The sequence below is a fragment of the Psammomys obesus genome, unplaced genomic scaffold (genome assembly GCF_907164565.1).
Source record: "Psammomys obesus unplaced genomic scaffold, mPsaObe1.curated_primary_1811, whole genome shotgun sequence".
NCBI lineage: Eukaryota > Metazoa > Chordata > Mammalia > Rodentia > Muridae > Psammomys > Psammomys obesus.
This window is the reverse complement of record NW_026596064.1, coordinates 13,486,274-13,512,394: the sequence shown is the minus strand read 5'-3', so window position 1 is coordinate 13,512,394 and position 26,121 is coordinate 13,486,274. Positions and strand designations below refer to the sequence as shown.

General features: G+C 44.3%; 1 protein-coding gene across 11 annotated transcripts in view; it reads left to right on the top strand.

Annotated features, from left to right (window-relative positions):
* The window catches only part of Kalrn (kalirin RhoGEF kinase), a 575,471-nt gene that overhangs the window by 282,614 nt on the left and 266,736 nt on the right, over window positions 1-26,121 (top strand). For all 11 annotated transcript variants that reach the window (XM_055624991.1, XM_055624990.1, XM_055625009.1 and 8 more), the window contains one exon: window positions 23,583-23,774. In XM_055624991.1, the coding sequence (XP_055480966.1) occupies window positions 23,583-23,774 (192 nt within the window). The remainder of the gene's footprint in view (window positions 1-23,582; window positions 23,775-26,121) is intronic.

Here is a 26,121-nt window from a genome sequence, read left to right as displayed (position 1 = left end):
TAGATAGATAGATAGATAGATAGATAGATAGATAGATAGATAGATAGATAGGTAAATAGATGAGATTTTGAATTACTGCTTTATCTCATGGTTGTTATGGGTTTGTTTGGATTGTTTACTTCGTTTTGATTTAATTTCAGTGTAGGTCATACATATTTAGGGATCCACCCATTCTTTTACATTCTCCAGTTTGGTAGAATTTTATTTTTATTTTCGTGGCTATAGATTTTTTTAAGTGAGTCCTTATGGTTCTATGGATTTTCTCAGTGTCTCAGTTGTAATGCTTCCCTTGTCTTCTCTGATACTATTAGTCTTAGTCTTTCTCTGTGTCTCTCTCTCAGTTAATTTGGCTAATAGCTTGTCTATCTTGTTAATCTCTTCAAAGAACAAACTTTTGGTTTCATTAATTCATTAATTCATGAATTCATTAATTCATTAATTGTTGTTTTTTTCCTGCTTTGTTTCTATTTTTAATTTTTTAATTTTTATTTTTATTAATTACAGCTTATTCACTTTGTATTCCCCCTGTAGCTCTCTCTCTCTTCCCCTCCCTATCCCACCTTCCCTCCCCCTTCTTTACCCATGCCCCTCTCTAAGTCCACTGATAGGGGAGGTCCTCCTCCCCTTCCATCTGACTCTAGCCTTTCAGGTCACATCAGGACTGGCTGCATTGTCTTCCTCTGTGGCCTGGTAAGGCTGCTCCCCCCTTAGGGGGAGGTGATCAAAGAGCCAGCCACTGAGTTCATGTCAGAGACAGTCCTTGTTCCCTTTGCTAGGAACCCACTTGGACACTGAACTGCCATGGGCTAAATCTGTGCAGGGGTTCTAGGTTATCTCCATGAATGGCCCTTGGTTGGAGTATCAATCTCAGAAAAGACCCCTGTGCCCAGATTTTTTGGTTCTGTTGCTCTCCTTGTAGAACTCCTGTCCTCTCCAGGTCTTATCTTTCCCACTTCTTTCATAAGATTCCCTGCACTCTGCCCAAAGTTTGGCTATAATTCTCAGCATCTGCTTTGATACCCTGCAGGGTAGAGCCTTTCAGAGGCCCTCTGTGGTAGGTTCCTGTCCTGTTCTCTGTTTTCTCCCTCTTCTGCTGTCCATCCTCTTTGCCTTTCTGAATAAGTGTTTCTTTTTTTATTATTTTCAGCCTTTATTTTGATTATTCTTTTGGTGTCTTCCCATCCATTCTTTTGGGGTCTTACTTGTTCTTGATTTTCCAAAGCCTTCAGGTCCAACCTTAAGATACTGATATGAAATCACTCCAGGGTTTTAGGATTTTGGTTTTTTATATAGACACTTAGTCCTGTAAACTTTTCTCTTGGGACTGCCTTTACTGCGTCCCACAGATTTTGACATATTGTGTTTTCAGTTTCTTTCAATTCTAGGAATTTCTTAAATTTCCTTCTTGATTTCTGTGTTGGCCAAATTTTGCTGAATAAAGTCTTAAATTTAGTTTTCATGAGTTTGTGTACTCTCTGCCATTTCTACTGTTGTTCATTCATATTCAGTTCCTTTATGGTCAGATAAATTTTCCTAAATTTATTGAGACTAGCTTTGTGTCCTAATATATGATTGATTTTAGAGAAAGTTCCATGGACTAAGAAGAAAGCATGCTTTTTGTTGTTGTTGTTGTTGTGCATTGTATGTTTTGCCTTTTTGTTTGAGATGGGGTCTCAAATACTATGTGGCTCTGGCTGGCCTGAAACAGAAATCCTCCTGCCTCTGCCTCCTGGGTGCTGGTATTAAAGGTTAGTGCCACTATGCCCATCGGAAAGTGCATTCTTTAATGTTTATGTGGAAAGTTCTATAAATGTCTGTTAGATCCATTTGATTTATGATAGCATATAACACAAGAGGTTCTTTGCTTGGTTTTTGTCTGGATAACCAGCTACTTTGAGATAACCTGTCTAGGTGGGCTATTGAAACCAGGCACTCGCACTGTGTTGGGGCCAATTTCTGGTGTGAGCTCTAGTAGTGTTTCTTTTATGAAACTGAGTGCTCCTGTGTTTACTGTGTAAATGTTTAGAATTATAATATCTTGTTGGTTGGTCTGTGAATATGAAATCTCCTTTTCTGGCTCTTCTAATTAGCTTTGGCATGAAGTCTGTTTTATCAGATATTAGAATACTTATGCTTGCTTGTTTTTTAGTTCCATTTGCCTGGAATACTTTTTCCCCACCCATTTATCCTATGGTAGTATCTGTCCTGGATGATGAGGTATTTCTTGGAGGCAGTAAAAAAGCTGAACCCTGTTTTCTAATCCATTCTGTTAGTCTGTGTCTTCTTATTGAGGAATTGAGACTGCTAATGTTGAGAGTTATTGTTGAACAATGTTTATTAATTTCTATTATTCTGTTGCGGTAGTATTGTTTTTTTAGACTGTTTGATTTACTGTTCTAGAATTATTTATTTATTCCTTGTGCCCTCTTAACTGTCCTTGCTGCCTGGTGTGCTATTGAGGACTTTTGGACCTCAATCTGTTCAAAAATATTCCTTTTCTAGAACTGACTTAGTGAACATAAATTCCTTAAATCAGTTTTTTTTTTTTTTTGTTTAGTGTGCATTGGTGTTTTCCCTGCGTGTATGCCTGTGTGACAGTGTCGGATACCCAGGAAGTGGTATTACATACAGTTGTGAGTTGCTATATGGATGCTGGGAATTGAACCCAGGTCCTCTGGGGAAGAACAGCCAGTGCTCTTAACCACTGAGTCATCTCTCTAGCTCCCCTTAGATCTGTTTTTATCATGAAGCTTTTTTCTTTATCCTGATAGTTTTGGCGGATATAATTTATGTCTGTTGTAATTTGGCATCTGTGGTTCCAGAGAGGCAAGGTGGACAGGATGGCTGGCCGGGTGGACAGAGCAAATGGGCTCTGAGGGTCCCTATCTGGGGTGCTAAGTTGCAGAACTCCCTCTATTTTTTTTTAAATTATCATTTTAAAAAAAGTCAACCTTAAAATATCCCATGAAGTAGGTGTTTCTCATACAGATAAGAAATCTGAGGTAAAGAGATGAGTTAGCTCAAGTTGACAGATTTAGGATCTGGGGCCATCTGATTCCCTTCTACCCTTCACTGCCTGAAGAAAACAATCCAGAGACAGATGGCTCTGCTCTCTGCTGGAACTTAGTCTGTTTAATAATGAACAACTTTATGTTCTAGCACAAAATAGCTTATCTGTGCAGCCCAGTACTGCCATACTTTACATTTTGAACCTTGTACCTTGTTATAGTCACATAATTTCTCTGAGCATCAGTCTGTTTCCCTCTGAAATGACAGCAATACCCTGAAGAGTAATATGAGTCTTACAAATAAAAATTAATGTTATTTAAAAATAAAAGGAAAGTATTCAATAGAGGGTTTGAGTCATAGAAAACACTCAAATATCCTGTTCCCTGTGCTCCCGTTAGCATGGCTACTGGCTGTCAGATAGATTACATCTAGAGTTTAGTCAGTTATAGGCTAAATTACCAAGTGCCATACTATCATCTCTCAAGACAGTTGGGAAAGAGGCTTAGTGGCGCAGGTTTGTAATCTCAACTACTCATGAATATGAAGCAGGAAAAGTATAAGTTCAAAGCCAGCCTGAACGACTCAATAAAACTCTATCTCAATATTAAAAAAAAAAAGATTTAAAAGAAAAAAAAAAGAAGCGTGGTGTTGTGGCTCAATGAAAGGCTGCTTACTTGCCATGCATAAAGCTTTATGTTAAATCCTAAGAACAATCAATGAATAAATAACAAAATAAATTCTTGAGATGGTTCACTTAACTATATTGACTGGATTTAAGAGTAGTCTGAGCTTTGAGATGGCGAGGTGCCAAGGAAACAGCTCAGCTACAGATATTGGTAATCATGGTCAAAGGGAGGTGTTATAGAAGAAGTAATCACCTAGTTTGACCAGTCAAAACCAATAGTGTAGTGGCACATCCTGCCAACAGCAAGGGATACTCAGCAGCTAGACCTCCAGGAGCAAATAGTGTTGACAGATTCAAGGAAGAAGATGGCCAGTTTATACCAAAGAACTTACAACCACTGGACTGTAACTCAGATGTCAGCTTCTGGTACTAGGGCACCAGCTAAGGTAATGAAATGCTGGCTTTTAGAAAAAGGACAGAAATACAGATGTCAAGACAGGCCTCAGGGCATGGTAAGGCTGGCTGTTTTGGAGATCTGATGCAACTGTTTTGGAGATCTGATACAAAGGGCCATTCTTTGTTGAGATGCTCTAGTCTCCTTGACTTCTATAACTGGACTAGAACTGAGCTCATCATGGGTCCCAGCGAAGGAAGAAAGGCAGAGGGAGAGAAGAACCTAGAACCAAGAGAGAGTGAACTGGCCCTCCTAACGTACTCTCCGACTTGGTGGCCATCCTCCAAGTAAGCGTAAGCACTAAGTTTCACAGTGCGCTGATGGCCTTTGCTTTGCACACTAAGAGGAACACACAGGAGGACTAGTTCTGCTCTCAGGAGCACCAGCAGGCCCTAGAAAGGAAGTCAGGAAGGCTGTCTTAGAGGAGAGCTGCTTCCTCTGCCAATGTTGATTCTGAAGGTAAGCCATTCCTTCCGACACCTTTCAACAATTAATTACAGCAAAGGTCAGCTTGCCCAGATGAAGAGAAACAGTTTTCTCTTTCCCTTCCTCTGTTTCTGTGTCAGTAGGACAAGCCTCTGGAGTGTAACTGGTGTGTAAGACCAGTGTTTGTCTAGGCTGGGGCCAAGAGGAAGCTGATGATAAATGTGCACACAGGGAAATCTGTACAGGCCCCACAGCAAGGAGAAACCTGTACAGACCCCACAGCAAGGAGAAATCTGTACAGACCCCACGCAAAGCAATCCATCCCACTTTAAGAGACTTCAGACCTGCTCTGTGATGATGAGCATGCAAGAATAATTAAGTATTGCTGATTATTGAAGCATACTTTAATGAGGAAAAGTCCCATTTGATCCTGGAAACGACTCTTACAGAGTTAATGATAATGTTTCCGTCATCTTTGCAGCTGGGGAACTGGGCTTAGTAAAGGAAGCAGGATCTGAGCCCAGCAGGCTGACTCAGAACCCCCCCCTTCCAGCACACATCCATTCGGAGGAACCAAGAGAGCTGGGCTGACTCGAGCCTTCTTTTGATTGTTTTTCTAAAGGACGTTTCTATGTTATTTTTATTTATCTTTTATTTTTAATTGTGAAAGCTACATGTTTTCAATATAGAAAATTCAGACAAGCAAAAAGGAACAAAAACAATCCACCCACTCAGTTGTCTGTCTCACAGTTGCTAATACTTGGTGTTTATTCTCCCAAATATTTCTCAGTTTGTGTGTATGGGTATATTTCCTGGCTAGCAATTCTAATGAGATAGCCTCGTTAATGAATGCATGATATTTTTCTTTGTCGACACAGTCTTTAATATAATACTTTTTATTTTTTTCCATCTTCTAGTAACTTAATAGGTTATTAAAGCTGGTTATAATTGCAAGGTTATAAAGAGAAGGAAAATAAGCATTGGAAAAAGAGAGCCTGTTTTGAGCCACTCATGGAGAAGCTCTTCCCCCAGGCCAGCATGATAATACATACCTATGATTTCCGTACTTGTTGGAGGGTGGATGAATGCAGGAAGATCAAGAGTTTGAGGCCAGCCTGGGCTACATGAGACCCTACTTCAAAAAAGCAAACACAAACACCGTATTTTTTTCCAAGAGAAGGCATCAAAGAATGGCAATTTTTCTCCCAAGCCCTTCCATGTTCCTCACTGCAGGAGTATGAATTAGAGCTCTGAGCCTGTAAACCCTGCCAGGGTAGAGGATGCTAATTGCAGTGGAGATGGGGAGAGTTAGTAAGCTGTGAGATCTGAAGCCCCTTCCTTTTTCCTAGTCAATGTCTTCTTCCTGGGTGTGATGCTCAGGACAAGAGGAGTAAGGCCGGAGTGTCTGATCTAAAGGGTAAGCTTATTGAAGAACTTGGGAGAGGAGCACTACAAAGACCCTAAATGAAAGGGTTCCTGGCAGTGTTATGCAAACCCCAAACTACATCACCAACCAGAACAACCCACCAGGCAGATCTGTGCCTTCTTTCTCTGCCAGCGAGCAACTGGAGGCATTTTTCATGAGCCATTTGTTTGGAATAAATTTTCAACAAGGAAAAAACCTACTGCCAAGTTCTGACAGGAGAAATTTGAGCTCTTCCACCTGGGAGCCAGGTTTGGATGAAGGGATCTGAGTATTTACAGCCTCCTCCAGGTAGCGGGGGGGGGGGGGGCATCCTAGCCTTGTCAGCATTGGTGTCTATGTTTACCTTGGATACACAAAGCAAACGCTAAGCCAACACATGGCCTGTGGGGTTTATGTAGGAATTGATAGACAGCTGTCCTTCTATAGTCTAGGAGCCAACAACACAAAATTTTGGTTATCTCAGCTCTAATTACATAAGTCCATTGTGTTTCACGTTGTGGGCTATTTTGTACAATATATCTTAGACTCAACAACGCCAGATTCAGACTAAAATAGCTCTGGTGGACTTTGGTCCATCACATGCCTAGAATTTGAAAATATCACCCAGGGAGGAGGCAGTGAGAAAGTCTAAAAAGAGAGCTCCGAACCCATGTGATGGCCTGTTCCATTTTCGTTTCTCTTCTCCATGAGGCTTGAACTCTGTCTAAAAGTATATGAGTTTGGGTCATTCTCATTTGCTTAAAAAGTTCTAGCTAAAGAAGAAAGGACTATTCAGATATCCACTTTGTGTTAGACCTTTTGCTGCTGTTAGGAAATACCTGACAGGAAAAAAAAATTAGAGGGAGAAAGTTTATTTTAGCCTGCCATTTTTGAGTTCTACTGCTTCCGTTCTGTGAAGCAGAGCATGGGGGGAAGCAGGGCAGAGATGGCTGGCCCAGAAACACAGAGTGGTTCTATAGCCAAGGGCTTTCTTCTGCCTCTTTTCATGGCATCCCCTGCTGTAGGCTGTGGGATGGTGATTCCCATACAGGGCATTTCTTCCTTCCTTAGCTAATCCTCTCTGGAAACATCCTCACAGGCAGTCCCAGAAGTTTGCCTTCTAATCAACTAGCTGCCTTTCAATCATCCCTTGGATCTGATCTGCCTGCTGTAGCCATCACTCTGGTGAAAGTTCCGCAAGTTTATAAGGTTAGGGAGAGTCAAAATGTAGAATTTATTTAAAAAAAATTATATCCTATCCTGGCTTCAGGGTACCCAGTGTGGCACCAGGTGACATGAACACAGGAGAGTTTTCTAGGTTCCCTTTTTCTTCATTCTGCTTCTTCCATGGAGGCCATTGGATCAGTTGGTACCACAGTCTCCCCATCTACAGAATGCCAAGTACAGATTCTTCCTGCCTTCTTCTCTGTATGGGGAATAAGCTTCAGTGGGATGGATACAGGGATTAGGGCCTGTGGGTAGGAGGCTTAGAGCTGCCTTGCCAGTGGTGTAGCCTCTCGAAGCCTCAGTTTCTACATCCGCAAAGTGGGAATAATGTCTGTTCCGTTTTACTTGATGTAGGCATTAAGCATGATAATATGCTTGGTAGCCTTTCGATTTAGAGAACAGAACAAATGTAAATCGTTATCATTGTTATTCAGGAGATATTGTGACTGGATGAGATCATGTCTGGAACATATTCACAGAAGACGAGCTAAAGATACAGAAGAGATTGATGATACTGCAACAAACTGGGAGTTTCCCAAGAGAGGGAATTCGCCTCTCAGTCTGACTGAACTCTTGATGCCCTGGGCTACTTCACTGATTGAGAGCCAGGTTCCCAGGCTTGCTCACTGGATTAGCTGGATTCCTTTCCACATTCTAAAGCTAAAGCTAATGATGTGTTGAGCAAGGATCTTCTTTGTTCTCATGTTTATGTAAGTTGGGTCAGTGAGAGTTTGGGGGCAAAGCAGTTGCAAATGGAAACAGTATGATGCTTTGTATTGGGAACAGTAGGTCTCCTTCCTCTGTCTTTCTCACTCCTTACCCCTTCCCCACCCTGCTGTCCGCCTTCCACACTGTAGGTGGGGAGCTGAACTCACAGTGACCACTTGACCTGACCTCTGTGACTTCCAAACCATAATTGTCTGCGGACAGCAGGGGGCGCTCTGCAGCCAGTGTTCCCTTACTAGCCTGGCTGGACCGCCCTTCACTGTCATCTCAACCTTTCACCGAGGCTCCTCTGACTGCTTGGAAGATTACTGCCTTTGGCCTCACATTTTAGACTTTAAAGTTGGCTCCGAAGCATATTTCCTACTGAAAACCTCCAAGGCTTCCCCATCTTGCCCTGGTAGCTCCTTTACCTAGCATGCCCCTGGCATTAGATTACCAATTTGTACTTCGTGTCACACCTCATTTCTTTCATGTCCTTAGAGAGTGAACTGCTCTACATAATTGAATTTTATAGAGAGCTAAGATTTCACCCTGAGGATCTCCTGCCAAAATTCCGCTTTCATTTTTATTGATGGCAAATGACGCACAGTTCCGCAGTCCAGTCCAGACTTCCCAGGCCTTACATACAGAGCATCGTATAGCTACCGCTCTTCTTGATGCCCTGGGGCCCGCTAATTCCAGTGATGAGTAGAGATCCTGCCAAGGCCCGGCAGAGAGACTGGACTTCTTATCACCTTCACCGGGGGTTCCTTCCAACACGGCAATGCAGCTCTCAGGCTGGCCTGCATTCAGGGGGGTCCTGATCATGAATCCAGACCCTGTAGCGGTATGCATCACTCCTTGCAGGCCCTCAGGCAGCTTCCTGTCCTACGGCCATGTTCCTCTCAGGAGATAATGATGGTTTCAATAAGTATTTATCACATCTTATGTGTTTACTTAACGTGCTCGTGCCTGAGCAAATGTGCCCATGCGCACTCGCTCACCCAGGCATGTGGAGCTTCAGGGACAACAGGAGTCAGTTCCCTCCTTCCATCACGTGGATCCCAGGGCTCAACCTCAGGCTATCCGACTTGGAGCGTTACCTGCCGTAGGCCGTCCCAGCAGCCTGCAGCAGTGATGATCTGTCACAGTGCACTCAGGGAGGGTAGTTTCTACAGCAGAGTCTCGGTTCCAGAGTGGAACAGCGAAACTGAAGGAGCGGGGCTGATTCTCCTAGCCCTGGGCCTCACCATTAGCTGGTTCGAATTTACGTCACACTCCACCTTTACTTCACAAGTTTTTATTTGCAGACACTTAAGTGTTTCAATCCACACCAGCTTGCCAGTCCCATCCCTGGAAACACCACAGAAAGGACCAGCGATCGTGCTTGTCATGCATGCTGCTGCCAGCTCCGTAGTCAGCGCCGATAGAGGAAGCGTAGTCAGTCAGCACAGGCAGCAATGAGGAAGCCTTTCAACTAAAACTTAGAGCCTGTGTCAGGCAGGCACTCTAAGTCGGAACCTGCCTCACCAATAAGTGTTCTCCTTTGACTAGTCTCTCTTTCGCTTGTCCTCTGGGAAAAGCATCTGAGGGTCATGAATGTATGCCTCTGGCACTCTGCCAGGAAGAATAAATTTCTAAGGTTTCATAGGTGAGTGCTTTTAATCCAATCTCCTTTTGCGTGCATATATCATATCCAAACGATGCTTCTTCTCACCTATGATGAATATGTCATCAAATTCGCACTGGGAAAGGGGAACTATCTGATTGGAGCTGAAGCAAAACTTACAGGCTATGTGTCAATTTCACTGTGGCTGGCCAGACAAAACGTACTGCTCTCCAAATACAGGTATAATGATACTTACTTGCATTTTTAAGTGCACTCAAATCATCATCTTTTGATTGACAAATATGTTGAATCCTAGCCTCTATCTTTTGAAGCTTATTTTATTTTGTGTTTTTTTTTTTTTTTTAATTTTGGAAAAATCCCTTTTAGTTGTAGAATGTTGCAATGATACATGAAAAAACAGCTACTAATCTTTTCTGTTCCTCATCCCACCTTTCCCATGTAATCATGAATATCCTGAATACCTTTCTTCTTGCAGATAAGTGAGCAAGCATGAGAATATAATCGGTTTATTTTTAGATTGATTGAGAATGCCCTGCGTGTAAATTTTATAACACAAGCGGGTTCTTTTTTCCTACTAGTAAAACCAATGTGTGTCCATTATAGGATAATTAGAAAGCAAAGGAGTAGTAGAAAAGAAAATGCATTGCTAATATTACCATTTAAAGTTAATACTGACCAATAAGTTGTACCCAGCAGAATACCAAGCATGCTTTTTGGTCAGTGGTGAACCCCAAGTCAACATCAACCATTTGCCACTATGAGAACTTCCTCAGGTTCTTTTCCTTCCCTAAGTTTTCTTCTCTGGTATAATAGGATAATCGACCATGTGGAATATGTCTAAGTGGATGCTGAACTGGCAGCCAGTGTCAGTAGTAGTTTTAAAGTAGATAATAAAGTTAGAACCGTGACTGGCTCTATATGACTCCTTCACTTTCTCAGTTCCGTAAATGGTCTTTCAATACGGAGCTAGGGTGACCACATAATACCCTACCATGAGGATGGGAGACTATAGGGAATATTCTTTTTGTAAGTATATTGTGTTAATCCTTTGAGACTTTTATAAATGCATACTATGTGTTTAGATTATGCTCACCCTTCACTCCTTCTAACGCCTCCCTCCCCTACCACTCCTAACTCGTGTCCTCTTTTTCCTCTTGTTTCTATAACGCAGAGTATGCTCATGTTGCTTATACACTGGGGTGGGGGGCAGCCACTGGAATGATTTCTTTAAGGCCCAGACCCTTAAAGAAAACTGACCCACCTTGCCCCAGGAGCCAGTAGTTCCTCAGCTTAAGGGAGGGGTTCGTGATCCTCATCCCTCTCCTGGGGTGTTGGAGCGCTGGAGTGTTGACTGGTTTGATCTTGGGCAGGCAGCCACATCTACTGTGAGTTCATAAGTGCAGAGGACATGATTTGATCCAGTTCTCCTTAACCTCTGTCTTTTACAATCTTTCCACTCCCTTATTCCGTGATGGCCTCTGAGCTTAGAGGGTAGGGTAAACTGTGTCTAATTAATAAACATTTTGGCTATCACTAATCTGTAGTCTGGGGATGGAAAGCTAGCTCATACACACATACACACACACACACACACACACACACACACACATACACACACCTTAAAAAATACAATTTGCAGTTTTATAAACCAATTACTGTATAGCTGAAGATGGCTCTGAACTTCTGATCTTTCTGCCCCGGTATCAAGTATGTGCCATTGCACCTATTTTTATGGGCTGCTGAGCATTGAACTCTGGCCTTCCCGTGTGCCTAGATAAGCACTGTGTCAACTAAAATAAATCCCCATCAGAGTTTCAGTTTAAAGAGGATCTTATCACACAGCCCAAGCGGGCCTCAAGTTCCCAATCTCCCTGCCTCGGCCTCCTGAGCAGTGGAGTCACAGGTGCACGCCACTGTGTCCAGTCACCCTTGAAGTCTAGCCCAAGTTTGAGCGCTGTCTTTAACTGACTGGCTTTAACATGGGTAAAAGACTGGCATTAGCCCATCCTAAGTATTTTGGAAGCAGGCTCTGAATTTTCTTTTTCTCCCCACTGCCAGCCTGTTACTACCCTCTCATCCATACCCCATGAGAACCACAGGACTGGATGGTTTCTCTAGGCCCTCGCCATCTGAAAGAATAGCAAAGACACACTATAGGCCGAGTCGGGTGATTCTCTCAATGGGGCCTCCTCTCTGGTCTTGCAGTCCTGGAGTTTCCAACTGGAAGACAATTTTATCTCCTCTCTCGCTCTGAGACATTCGTCTACATCTGGAAATATCCGTGGTTGCCATGTCTGGGGAAGAAGTGGCTAAGAATTGACCACCTTGCTCTATGCAGGACAAGTGTGACAGCTGCTTCCTAGGGCTGTCTTAGCCATGTGACATAGTCGAGAGGGATTAAAACAGCAGATGCCCATTTCCTCGCAGGTTTGGAGGCTAGAAGTCCAAGATGCGAATATCCACTGAACTGAGTTGTTCTTGAGGGCCGTCTGGGAGAGTCTGTACCGGGATGTGCCTGGCTCCTTGTAGGGTGCTGTAGGGTTAGCATCCCTTGGCTTATATCTGCTGTGCTCCAGCCTTGCCCTTCATGACACATGGCGAGTATATGTTTCCGTACGTGATGTCTTTTGATTTGAAAGCAGTCCTGTATTATATATACTGTTTTACTGTATTATGGGCCATTCTGTCCTTATTCAATATAGTCTTAACTGGCTGCTTCCGTAAGAACAGTATTTCAAATAAGGTTACACTGTCAGGTACTGAGAGAGCTTCGACCTGTCTTTTTCGTGAGGGCAGGACTCAACCTAGAAGAGCCCCTCAAGGAAGACACAGTCAGGCCCAAAACATGAGTCAGGGTGCTGTTGAAAAAGTGGTCCTTATCATCTGTGCATCACCCCAGGGCTGGGTAACTAAGACACGAGAGTGGTGCTATGGCCTAAGTGTTGTTGTCTCCTCCACATTTCCCAAAATTTCTGTGTTAGAGGCAGGGCCCTGGAGAGATGATCAAGTCTCATTAATGGGGTTACTGCCCCGAAGACCTTTCCCACCATTCCAGGACATGGTGAAAAGGCACCACTTATGAACCCAGAAACACACCCATGCCAGACACTAAGTCTGCCAGCACCTTGCTCTCAGACCCCCTCCCCCCCCATCCAGCTGATGCCTGGAGATTTCTGCGACTCAAAAGCCATGTGGTTTAAGGTATTTGCCAGAGCAGCGTGAATGGACTAAGACTGGTGGGAAGGGAGGAGTACAGAGCCCTGAAAGGTGGAGGGTAGGCAGAAATGCTGTCAGTAAGAGGGCCAGCGACCTTACCTCAGAGTCTGTGGGCCACTGTCAACCTCTAAGATGTGGCCACCCTGTGACGTTTGTGACCCAGACAAGGGGAAGGCATTAGAACACCTCACCAGCCGGGGGTGGGGAGAAAGGTAGGTCGTGGCCTCTGCTTTGATCAACTGGTCACACCATTCCTTGGGCCTTGCCCTCTATGCCTCTTTAGGGATGGGACAGAAGAGAAAAATAAACCCACAAGCCCCAAGTTCTGATCTACTTTCAAGCTATTTTGTCTCTCCAAAGCCCTGCCTTCTCCCTGTCACTCCCACCACCTCCCACGGGCAGCCAAACTTAGAATATGGAAAACAGGAAAAACAGCAACACTTGGAAGTTCCATCTTTCTAGAGAGAACATCACTCCGGGTGCACTTCCCTTCCACCCCCACCCCCATCCCCCGCCATGCCATCGTTCTGATTGCCAAGCCCTGCAGCAGGTGGCCTCATTCCGAGCCATACTGCTGCTGTCATGCCTCCTGCCTGATTCCCTGGCTTCGAAAATTCCACAGGAGGATGAGTTTCCAGAGGGCCAGGACCACTGGCACTTTGTGTATCTGCCTCCAGATACTCTGTCTTCTTCAACTTTATTTTTGTTCATGGTCTCATGAAGAGACCACATGTTCCCCTCGTTATTTTGCTGATTTGAGTACAGTTGAGGTGTGTGTGTGTGTGTGTGTGTGTGTGTGTGTGTGTGTGTGTGTGTAGTTGGGTGTGGGGGGGGAGTGATTAGAAGAGCAGAGACAGGTTATCCAATTCCAGGATAGTGAGGTTTGCTTCTCAGCTGCAGTATAAATGCCAGCTGGGTACACAGAGCGCCAGCCCAGTGAGAAGAGATGTTTCTCTTGTGATCTTCAGAGCTTCCTGTCTATGTCATGGCATACCCCTGCATTTTGAGCCCTACTGTTCCCTTTGGTTTGTCCCGTGCAGCGGCTGCAGGCAGCCTCTGGCCTCTAGTCCCCCGGTAGTCTATACTGTATTTCTTGTTTTCTGATCTCAGCACTAGCCTGGGCATCCCCAGTCTTGTCTTCCAGCATGGTATCTGCCCCTGAGTGTTCTTCTCTAACCCTTTAAAGAGAAGTGTGTTGGGGTTGTGGAAGAGTTTTTCCTTTCTTAGGTCTCAGTCCTATGAGGGCTGCCATATTTTCTGGTGTCCTAACCGGGCTTTCTTTACAGGCTGAACCCAGTATTTTCTGTCCACTCATACCTTATGACTAGTGGTGACAGCCCCTGGGGCTGGCCATGCCATTTAGTTGCAAAGTACAGTTTCATTGTTGTTACTGTGCTCATGGCTCACTTGCTAGTAGTTAATTCTCATTATTTCCTTTTCTCCCTTTACCGAGAGTGCATAGGCATTCAGTTCCAGCCCATGATAAGACAAAAAGCATTTGGGGAGTGCTTTTGAAGCCCAGTGTGTAAATGAAGAGTGCTATTGATGATTAGAAAGGGGAAAAACATCTGTAAAAGAACAACTGCTGTTCTTTCTTAGAATTTCTAGGCCTAGGTTAATTCATATTCTTACATTAATGTATTACATGGGCAAACAAATCATGGCGTTTACGGAGGTCAGAAGACAACTTGTCAGGTCTGTTCTGCCCTTCCTCCTTCCAGCACATGTCTTCCAGGAATCAACCTTGAATCTTCAGGCTTGGCAGCAAGTGCCTTTTATTACTAGCTGAGCTGTCTCACTGGTCGTTAGGTTCATTATTAAACATGTAAAGTTAGTGATATCAGTGAATGTCTGTCCCCTTCAAAATCCATGCTGAAGATTAATTTCTATTGTAACAATATTAAGAGGGGGGCACCTAAGAGGTGATGCGGTCTTAGGGCTCCGTCACCCTACGTGGGATCTGTGCCTTTATGAAAGAACAAATCTGGTCCACTATTGGCTCTTCTACCGCCTGTCTTCTGATGACACAGCAAAATACAGAGCTAACCAGGTATTCTTTTGTAGCAGAAAACAAGCAAAAAAAAAAAAAAAAAAAACAGACTAAGAGAGTTTTCTTTTAGGAGAATAAAACCTTAAGAGATTCAAAGTTTTAAAAATAAACTATTTATAGAAAAGGTGCTGAGGCATTTTAGATATGAAGAAGAAAGCACTCTCTAACAAGTCGAGCTATGTATGGGAATGGACAGGGTGATGACTACATATGTAAAAGTGATAAAGTTGGTGTTTAGGTTCCCAGAGACGATTGCATTGCCCAAGCTATATTTGTGTTGGGAAGTGTTGGCATCTACTCCAGTTATTTTTGGTATCAATCCCAATTATAACTGAAGATTTGTATGGACGGGGTCCAACGTAAGGAGCAGCTGGCTAGGACTCCTCATTAGACACGCCTTATTTGGACATAGAAGTTGCCTTCATGGAGGAGGCTATGGTTTGCTTGCTCCGTTCTTCGGAGCGTGTGTGAGGATGTCCTTCTAGCAAACGCAGTGTGGTTGGTGAGTGCATCACTGGTACTCAGGAATGGTTTCCTCCTCTCCTTCCTGGAGCTTCCCACTGTAGGCCACTCTTCCATGGTCACTGTCGGTCCCCATAACTTTCCTGCAAGAGTCAGATGGAGAGCTGCCCGGTGCCCCACGTTAGACACCAAAAAACATCTACCCCTATTGCCCTCATTGGTTGACAAGGGTATGCCATATCAGTGCCATGTTTCAAACATATTGTACGCTCAGGTGAGTCTTTTTAAATTAATCCCAGTAACCTAGCTCCCATTTACTGGGAAGACATGTTGCTAGTGTTAAGTGGAGCTGGGAAATATCACCTACAAAGAATTTTTCTCCAACTATTGATTGGAGAGGTGGGAACAGCCTGCCCAGAAGGGGAACATGCATTTCAGAGACTTACTGCTGCCCAGCAGTTTTCCCTTCAAATGACCACTGGAAGGACAGCCCGGGGCCTAGCAGGCGCACTGATGGGTCCTGAGATAGATGAGTAAGCTAGGAAGCCCCTGTGCAGGGAGAACACGGGAAACAGTGCGCGTGCGCTGGAGATGTGTTTCACAGCCACCGCAACCAAGGCAGCTACAAGTGAACGGCGGTGGCGTCACAATTAGAAAATGAGGAAGTATAACACAAAATGATGAGGGGAGGAAAGGGTGGAGGTTCCATGTTGCGGTTTGGAGAATGTGGTTCCGTGAAAAGTACTTGGAAGTTTACAGATAAGAGACTTGGCTTGTTTTGTCGTTACATAACATTCTATAAAGAAGAGACTCCTACCTCCCTGAGCCTCCAAGTTTCCACTTTAAAGATGAAACTAAGAGTAGAGGCTTATGCTCGCTCCCCCAACCTGGAGGTTATGAAGGCAAAGGCCCTACCTAACCCAAGGCAGCATACCATGGACACCTGGGTTAATTGGCGCCGGCTATTCAGAATACACTATTTAGTTTCTAACTGTGGAGATTTTTCACAGATACTTTTGTCATTAATTTCTAATTTAATTATAATATAGTCAGAAAGAAAACATGGTGATTTGTATCCCTTTGGGTTTGCCATTATGACTGAAAAATAAACTTTGCCTCAGTAAACGTTCTGCGAGCCCTCAGAAATAATGTTTGTTCCGCTCGCGATAGCTGTGCAGATTTCCCATAGAAGTTAAGCAGGCCAAGCCAGCTGGGGATATTCTCACATACTTAGAGAGGGAATTGCAGTCTCTGACTGTAACTGTGCAATTGTATCTCTCTCCTTGCATAATTAGCAGTGTCTTTTCCAGCACTTTGAACCTTCGTCTTTAGCCACATAAATGCTTAGCATTATTCTGTGTGCTTGATAAACCGATCCTTTGATCAGTACAAAATGACCTTCTTTTTCCATGGAAATATTATTCCCTCCCAAATCTACTGTATCTGGTGTTTATATAACCACATGACTTTCTGTTGGTTATGGTTATCATGCTATTTTTAAATCCTTTTTACTTTAAACCTACTTTATAGATTTAAAGAACATTCTGCATAAGTATATAGTTTGGACTTGTTTTTCTATCCAAACTGACAGTGCTGATTGGGACTATGACATTTTGACAGTTGATATTTAATATGGGCTTGAATCTCTTATCTTGTTTCCATTTGTTTTATGTCTCTCCCCCGTCCCTTGGTTTTTCAAGACAGGGTTTCTCTGTGTAAACAGCCCTGGCTCCTGGTACTCACTCTGTAGACCAGGCTAGCTTTGAACTCACAGAGATCTGCTTGCCTCTGAGCTTGTTTTATGTATTTTATTGGTGGTGATGTTGCCTTTCTCGCTTCTTTTTGGCCTTTTGCTGTGATAAATTGCAAATGTTCGGTGATGGATTTTATCTCCTCCATTGTCTTACTAGCTTTTTTAATAGCTGCTTTAAGGTAAATAGTATTTAAACTTGTCACAGTTATTTACAAGTGATACCATTTTTATATTGTATGCTTCCACTTACCTTCTAAAACTTTGTGCTACTGTTGTCATATTTTACATATAGTGATGCTGTAAATCCCACACTAGATTGTTAATGGCTTTTGTTTAAACAGTCAACTCTAAGGAAAAGAGATTATTTAAGTGTTAGGAAAACATATATTTGTCAGTTAGTTAGCATTACCAGCACTCTTTATTCTTGTGTATAAAATCCAGTTTTTAACATAACACCGTTTTTCCTTTTTCCAAAGAATTTTCTTTTTTTTACTTTTTTGTTGTGTATATGCATGATGTGTGGACGCGCACATGCGCATCCATGTGTGGGTACAGGTATATGCATGCCACCGTGCACATGTGGAGGTTAGAAGACCCGCAGATGTTGGCCCTTACGCTTCTCCCTCGTCTGAGTTGGGGTGCCTTCACTGTTACACTATGCTAGCTGGTCCCCAAGCTTCTGGAGATGCTCCCCTCTCCAGTGGTGATCCAGTAGACGCCAGTGCTCATCCAGCTTTTCAGGACTTGTGTGGATCTAGACTCAAGTTAAGCCCTTTTACCCACTGAGCCCTCTCCCCAGCCCCAGGACGGCACCGTTTTAATATTCTCATCATATAAGCCTGCTAATGACGAATCATTTTATATTCGCATATCTGAAAAGTATTTAACCGCTGTTTGTGAAAAAATACCTAGCTGGGTATAGAATTCTGCTTTCAAACGGCTTTTATCTTTGAGTGCTGTAAAGGATCCTGCTCTGCCATCATCTTCCTTGTACTGTTTCTATAAAAGTCTGTTTTCATCCTTATCTTTGTTCCTCTGCATATAGCATACATTTTACACTCCAATTACTTTTAAGACTTATATATTTATTTTTTGATCTGGGGTTTATGTGCATGATTCTTGAGCATTTTTGTGGGTTTTTTTTTTTCTCATAGTTTCAACTATTCAGTTTGAATAGTTGCTATGTATAGCAATGGGAGGGTGTGTTTGGAGAGCATTGCACAAGTGAAGGCCAGAGGTCAATATTGGGCGTATGTTCCCCTAATTTGTTCGCCATCCTTTTTTTTTAAGATATATTTATTTATTCTACATGTGCATGTACACCTGCATGCCAGAAGAGGGTATCAGATCCCAGTGTAGATGGTTGTGAGCCACCATGTGGTTGCTGGGAATAGAACTCAGGACATGTGAGTTTCACCTGTGGAAGAACAGACATTGTTCTTAGCAGTTGAACCATCTCTCCAGCCCTTCGCTGTCCTATTTTTAAAACAGGATTTCACACTATATCTGGAGCTCACTGATTGGCTAAACTGGCTAGTTGATGAGACCTAGAATTTCTCTGACTCTGCTTCCCAGTACTGGTGTCTTTAGATTCACATTGCCACACCCAAGTTTTTGCCTGGGTTTTAGGGATCTGAACTCAGGTCCCCATGCTTGTGCTGTGCCCATCTCCCCAGCTTCTGACTAGTTCCTACTGTTTACATTTTCAAGCTCAGTGGTCTTCTGCAGTGGTCTAATATAGCGCATTTGTTATCACTAAGAGTAAAAATGTCTTAAAGGATTCTATTTGTTGTTTTCTATATTTTGAATATGTGAAATATAGTTACAGTGGACTATTGATTGTCTACTGTCATATATACATATGTGTATATATATTCTCTTCACACAAGTTGCTTTCCACCTTTTTGTATGGCTGCAGACCTTTTTCCTTTGTTTATGCTAGACATTGTGAAACTTGTCTTGACCACTGCTGAGTATTTTTAGTTTTACAAATATCTTAAGTTCTCTGGGACACAGTTAAGTGGCTTGGGAAAAGTTCGATCCTTTTAAACCTTAAATTTTGATAGACAAGAAAAAAAAGAGTATGTAGTTTACCTGTTCAAAGCAAGACCCTCCTGAGTACAGTACCAAAATCCCATGAGCCTCAAGGGGTTTTAGGGCTGAGTGGTGGAAACAGATTCTACTTCTAGCCCTCTGTGAGGCCTGGGTACCACTATCTAATCCCTTTTCGTGGCCTCTTTTCTAGCCTCAGGCAGCTTCACATGCAGGTAGATCTTCTGAAAGTCTGTCCCAGAAAGGGTGAGGAAGGAGCAGAAGATTGTGTTGTCAGCGATAAAGTGCTGTCCCAGTGTAAGGTATATGATTTTGATGGTGGCAGTTCATAATTTAGTTAACAAGTCTGTTTCCCTAGCGCCCATGTTTCCATGGCTCCTTTCACCTCAATGTATGTATTCCTTTGCTTCTTTTCCTTCAAATCATGTTGGTTCCAGCCATGGGACTTTGAAAATAATCATTAGGGGGTAGGGGAGGAGTCCCCTACTGTCCTTCCATCAAGCCTGCTCTCTGGGATGCACGAGCACTTTTGAATAGTAAGAGCCACTTTCAGCGTTTCTCCTCCCAGGACATAAAGTCAAAGGGCTAATTTCATATTATCAAGGCAACTGACTCTTAGTTACAGATAGGTTTTCTTCACTGTCTTTCTCCCCCTTGTTTTTAAAAGGCATGCCCCCTGCCCTTCTGTTCTATCCTAGGAAATCTGAAACAATTTCTGTGTTGCTAGAATTCCTGCAATTTTAGATAAACTATCCTAGAATGTTTTGTAACATCCCTAGGGAGCAATCAAAAAGGAAATGAAGCAAGACTATAGTAGGGAATTGAACTTAGATTTAAGAGCTAAATTATTAGTAGTATTTCACCTGGATGTGCAGAGAGGCGTGGGAACAATAAAAGAGCCTGTTGCCACCTGTATAGCCCAGGTCTATGACTCAGGGGCTTTGGCTACCACAAGCCCTCTATGAAAGACCCAATGGCTGAAAGATCAGAACCCCAGAACGGAATGTGTCATGTCAGGTGGGAAACACAGGCAAGGGCTCAAGGCCAAGGCAGTGCTTAGGTGACTGGGAAACAAGTACATGCCGAGAGTTATGTCAGAGTGAGGTCAAGCCTGGCCCTGGGGCAATACCAGTTGTTGATTTGGTGAGAAGGTGAGCGTAAGTGTCTTGTCAGTACTTGCCCCAATTTTGGGTCAGTATATTTCTTTGGCCATATTTCAATTGATATTCTCCAAACATATTCTTATTTGGGGATTGGACCAGGTGATCAGAGCAACTAAGTAAAAATGAACAACTAAACATGAGTTTTAAGCATGTAAAGTCTTATAATTTATGGGGATCAGTGGGGATGAATATATTATTTAATTTATTAATCTATTCACTAATATTTATGGGACACTTTTTTGGTGCTAGATATTAATGAAAAAAGATGGAAGACATTATCAGGCTCTAAGTAGAGGAGAATATGCCAGGTACCATGGGAATAAGGGACAGCATAGATCACTTTCAGGAGCCCAGAAAAGGGATCCTAAGTCAGCCTTCAGGGGAAAAAATAGGCATATGGAAGGGCTTCTGGAGGAAGTATGTGGAAGCAGTTCTGAAGAAGGGAATGGAAGTTGGTTGTGTAGAGAAACAAAGGAAGTGCATCCCAAGCAGAAGAAATGGGTGCAAGGGCCCACACGAGAGGCATTGGGTAAGGTTTTGGAAAGGCAAACCTTGTTTTCAGACGGTGCATAGGGGATGATGTGATGCAGAAGAGGAAAACAGGGATCCGATGAAGAAGGGCCCCACGTGCCATGCTAAGTCATTTATCCCTAGGGTATGAGAAAACACAAAACACTTTTAAGTAGTCGGGAGGTCTGCTGGGTCTGGATTTGAGAGGTCTTTTGGGTGATAATCGGGGACAAGGTTGAACACAGACACAGCGGGGAGCCCGGCTTTTACCATACCCATCATTGCCTTTCTGTCTGTCTGTATCATCCCTTTTTCTCTACGAAACCTGTCACCCAGCCCTTCTCTACACCACCAATCCTGACTTCTGCCTGTCTCCAGTTTTAGTTAGGTTGGCTCAGTTCTCCCAGCCTGCCACGCTCACACAGCTCTGTTCTTGCCCACTCCAAGGTAGATACTCACTGTGTACCAGATAGTGAATAGGTCCTGGCCTGGGGGAAGCAAAGACGAATATGACACAGAACCCTCCTTAAGGGGACTCATATGGCATTAGAAGGTGACATGGGCACATGTGGTTCCTTTTCCATGTGCTAATGGCTGTGGTGCGGGATAAACATGCAGGATAAATATGGACACAAATAGAGTGTCTCATTTCTGAACCCTCCTCCTCCTCGTCAGGCGAATCACACCTATCCACAGACAGCTGCGGGCAGCTGTGGGCAGGGCTGGTTCTGCCGTTTTGAAGATGTGTTACCTTAGCCAGCAACTGATGAAAAATGCATCAATCCATAGGTTATTGTGAGAATTAAAGGAGATCTATGCATAAGATTTTAGGAGCGTTCTTGGCAAGATGAAAAATACTTGCTTATTATCGCTCTTATGTAGTTCTTATCCTCACTTTTATTCCTTTTCTCCCTTTTGTCGAGAAACTTTAGCTCCCAGTTATCTGCTATGTTACTTGCCTCATTTATGTGTTATCATGTTATTTCTCTCAATGGTGAATTATTCTCCTTTGAGACAAAGTAAAAGTTACATGCTCCTGCCCCCCCCCCCAAGATGATTATAATGCTATGAGTATTAGCATGATCAGCCAGCCTAAATATTTTCCCTGGAATTGGGGGACTTCTGGGAAGCAGAACTGCCTGTGCTAAAAACAGTTATGGCCTTAGCATTCTGAGGATACGCTGGCCACCCTATGTGAAATAGGCTTCCCCTCCCTGCTTATTGGTTTTAAGTCATGCTTATAAGCCACACTGGTTTCGTGAACTTTGCAACAAGATGTAACTTTTTTTATATAAAATGTTGATTTCTAACTTTGGGTTTCTCAGGTGCACCTGAGATTATCTAGGGTTCAAGGCAGAAACTTTAGGAATTCTTTAAGAAAAAAAAAAAAAACTTTCTCAAGAAATATGGGTCTATTAACTGAATATTATATGCAGTGCCATATGCAACTTTTTTATTTTCTTTTTTAAAAACCTGGCTTGCAACCTCAGAGGTCTTTCCTCCTCTGCCCCTCTTCCTCATCTCCGCATTTCTCCAGTAACTCTGAGTGGCTTCCATCATTTCCTCTCTAGAATTAACATTCTTTAACTTCCTGAAAAAGCCCCTTTCTCTACACCAGTCTAGTCCGTTTGTTGTTGTTTCATGAATTACCTGGTTGGCACAGATGGTTTTCCCCTTGGATCCTATCTGGCCAACATTAGGATGACACTGGCCTCGGGCAGTTACTTGTGAATGGGCACTTCTCAAGGATTCTCCTGGGACCACTCTGGGAATTCCTAATCATCAGCTTCATGCTTTCAGTAACCAAGAAGCTGGGTCGGTAGCTTTCAGAGGGTCACCCTTGGCGTTAGTTTCTAGGCCGCAATTCATTCTGTAACACTCAGGGAAGTCAAAGTGAGTTCCATCTGGTCGTTGCTATAGCCTCTTTCAGGTCTCTGCTCACCTTGCCTGTGATGATAGATAGCTTCTGCTTCTGGATCCAGATAGCCTAAGGTGAGCACCAGCTCCTCGACAGAGGGCAGTGTGCTGACCTGAGGCTGCGGGTAAATGTACGTGAACCTGAGTCAAGGGTTGGATGTGAGAATGTGTCGGGTCAAGAGTAGGCCGCTAAGGAAAAGTTGTGTTTGTGGCACACGATGCAGTACTGGGTTAGAAACATGGCTGCCATCACGAGGAGCAGTAACTGCAAAGGGGCTGCCTTCCGAAATGCTGCTGAGAACGCCACCCTGTGTACCATAGGGTTGGAGGCTCACAGGAGCGCGTACCTGTGTGCATGGGACACAGCAGCTCCTGGTAAACCCACCAGATTCCCTGCTAAACTGCTGGCAAGCGCCCAGCACAGGGCTCCTCCCTCTACTTGTGGCCTCCTTCCCTTCCTTCCAAAAGATAAACGCCAGAGTGGTGGGGAGCTGGTGGGCGGGGCCAAAGCAAGCCTCCTAGTTGGCTTTTTTTTTTTTTTTTTTTTCACATGATTCTCATATAGAAGCGTGCTCACAGAGCACCCTTATGGATGTGCTATTTCCAACTCTGCCAGAAGCAGCCTGAGATGTGAGGAAGAGGAAGGGGCTCCTTGACGGTGGGGGATCTGAGCCAAAGGGTTAAGGAGGCTCTCACAGGCCTCCTTTCTTATCTTTAGGGACGCTGCGCCTCTGAGACATCCCAGAAACAGGTGAGGTTCCTAACCAGTGTGCCTAGCAGCCCACTGCTTGCCTGCTCGGAGGCGGGCGAGGTGCCAGCTGCGCGCACTCAAGAGTAGTGCCAGATCAGGGAGCTGTCAGCTCAGAGCCTCCCCTTCTCCGTACCCGCTCCTTCGGGAGTCCCAGGGTGGGCTGTCAGAAGGCGCGAAGCTTGTTCCCTGGCTGCCAGTTAACTCTGCCTCATTCTCGTTGCTGGCAGAATACATACACCAACGCCGACAAGCTCCTAGAAGCCGCGGAGCAGCTGGCTCAGACTGGGGAATGTGACCCGGAGGAGATCTACAAGGCAGCCAGACACCTGGAGGTGCGCATCCAAGACTTCGTGCGCAGGGTGGAGCAGCGGAAGCTCCTCCTGGACATGTCGGTCTCCTTCCACACACACACCAAAGAGGTAAGGGGAGAGGGGGCACGGTGCCCATGCTCCGCAGAAGGCGGACCCGGGTCTAACCAGCGTCCTAAGGGGGTAGGGGAGGATAGCCTCCGAGTATTTTGCTTCAATTAACCTACATTTAGGTTAACACCAAACGCAGCAAATTCCCTGTAGAAGGAAGAGTGATGGAGGCAAGGTGGTTTTAGGAACTTACGCTAGGACATTCTGCCTGCAGTTCAAGAAATTTCAAAATCTCTGGTATAGAAGTAGTAGGTGAAAGAGGGCATATAAAAATGCGCCACTGCCTGCCCTGATTCTCTTGGTTGCTTCTTCCTGTCAGGAATTAGTCTCAAAACTTCCATCAGGTGTTTTTGCTGCTAGCAAGGAGCATTCAGACTTTGCACGTGTGTTCTGTTCTGACATCACAGATTGTTTAAAATACAATATTTATTACATTTTTTGGGGGGGGAATGCGATACTAAGCGTGCCATTGCATAAATGGGGGGTGGGGGGGACAGCCTGTGAGAGTTGGCTCTTTTTTTCCACCACGTGGGTCCTGGGACTCTAACTCAGGTAATCGGGCTTGGAAGCAAGTCCTCCCAGCCACTGAGCCACCTCCCCAGCATGGTTTCACTGAGTGTTTAAAACACTGAAGTCTTCTCCAGTAGGGCCTGTGGTTCAGGGGGCAGAGAGGTGGGCACGAAAACTGTCCGGAAGAGAGATGGTGGGCAGAAGAGGAAGCCTGACAGAGATGCCCTTCACATCAGCTGGGTAAACCCAAGACAGGGCCGTTCACCACGTGGAGAAAGGAGGCGGGGGGTGGGGGGAGAGAGAAAGGGGGTCCTGTAAAGTACTTGGCAGGGCAGAGGTGCCCTAGGAGGAGGTGGTGGCGAACCTGTGATTGCTTTCCACTGCTGATTACCAGGGGGCACTCTTGAGACTGACTAAGTGGACAGGAAGGAGGCCCACTTAGCAGCTTGTGTGGTAACACCCTTGGCAGAGGAACTCATTTGGGGTGTGCATGTTTATGCTCCCCTAGGAGTTCATTTTAACAGGGTATTAATTAAGGTTTGATTGCCACTCAGGAAAAAAATAATGATAACCCTGCTTAATTAGGTTGATTTCGGGTTCAGGGGGTGCGTTAAGAAGCCCGGATGACACCAGTCCCCAGGCTCTTCTGACGGTTTGTCAGAACCACCATGGATCTGATTGGTGCAGTGCCTATCAGAGAAAAAAACACGCAAAGATAATGTTCTCTAAGCTGAGATTCCCTGAGCAGATAAAGGCCTGGTGAGCTCCTTGAAGCTGGCTCTGCCTCATCTCCAGGGGACCCATAGCCTCTTTCAGAGGAGTGCCTGTGAAGCAAGGGGATTAACTCTAATCCAGGGCTTCCTGCCTGGCTGTCTGCTTGCTTATGGCTCTCTTGACTCTGAGTGGCAATCTCAGAAATCAAAGGCCTGTGGATTCCCTTCTCATGAAGGGCCAGTGGGTACAGCAATGGAGTGTGAGTAAACAGGAGTCACACCCCTCTGGAGGGTCTAGGGTTGTAGGCTGTGTTTAGAGGTGGTAGACAAGACCAATTTGGAATGCAGAACCCCTCCCCAAGGGCAACCTGGCTCCTCAGTGCCCTGTCTCTCTGCATCTGCTGCCTTCTGTCAGTGGAATGGAGGCTAGGATTCTGTTCTAGATATTCTCTTCTAAGAGCATCCCTGGCCCTGGGTTCCCTTCTCTATGAAATAATTGAATCAGACTTGGTATTCTAAGTATGCTATTGTCCTAACATAAACCAAATCTTGCCTTCTGTTCTGTTTCACTTTTCCCTTCTTTGATAATAAGTAAGCCTGAAGCAGTATAGGTGATTTCCCCACACCGAAGGTTTGGCTCACTGTAAGTATAAACACTGTTAAGTGTGTATTCGATGGCTTTGGTGTTGTTAAATTAAATACCTGCTACTTGCCAAACACATTGCCTTATGTAGTCTTCATGATAATCTGATAGAGTTTACTAGCCATAATTCCAATTGAGGGATGTTAAGAACTCATTATAACTCTGAGGTTATAGAGTGACTCAAGGGTACAGCTGAGGGTCCCAGCACCTTCTGAAAGCTTGCTGAACACACCTGATACCAAAACCTGAAGTAGCACAGCAAGAGAGGCGGTGTGTTCAGAGCATTCTGGGTTTTACATTTGTGGATTAGAACTGCTCAGCCTGTACAGGCTTGCGCTCTTAGCTGCCACCTGTAGCTGTCCCCCTCACCTGTCTCCGCCTCTCCTGTGTTCTTCCTTCTCCTTGCTCCCTTCCCCTCCTTGTCATTGTCATTGTCCTCCTCCTCCTCCTCCTCCTCCTCCTCCTCCTCCTCCTCCTCCTC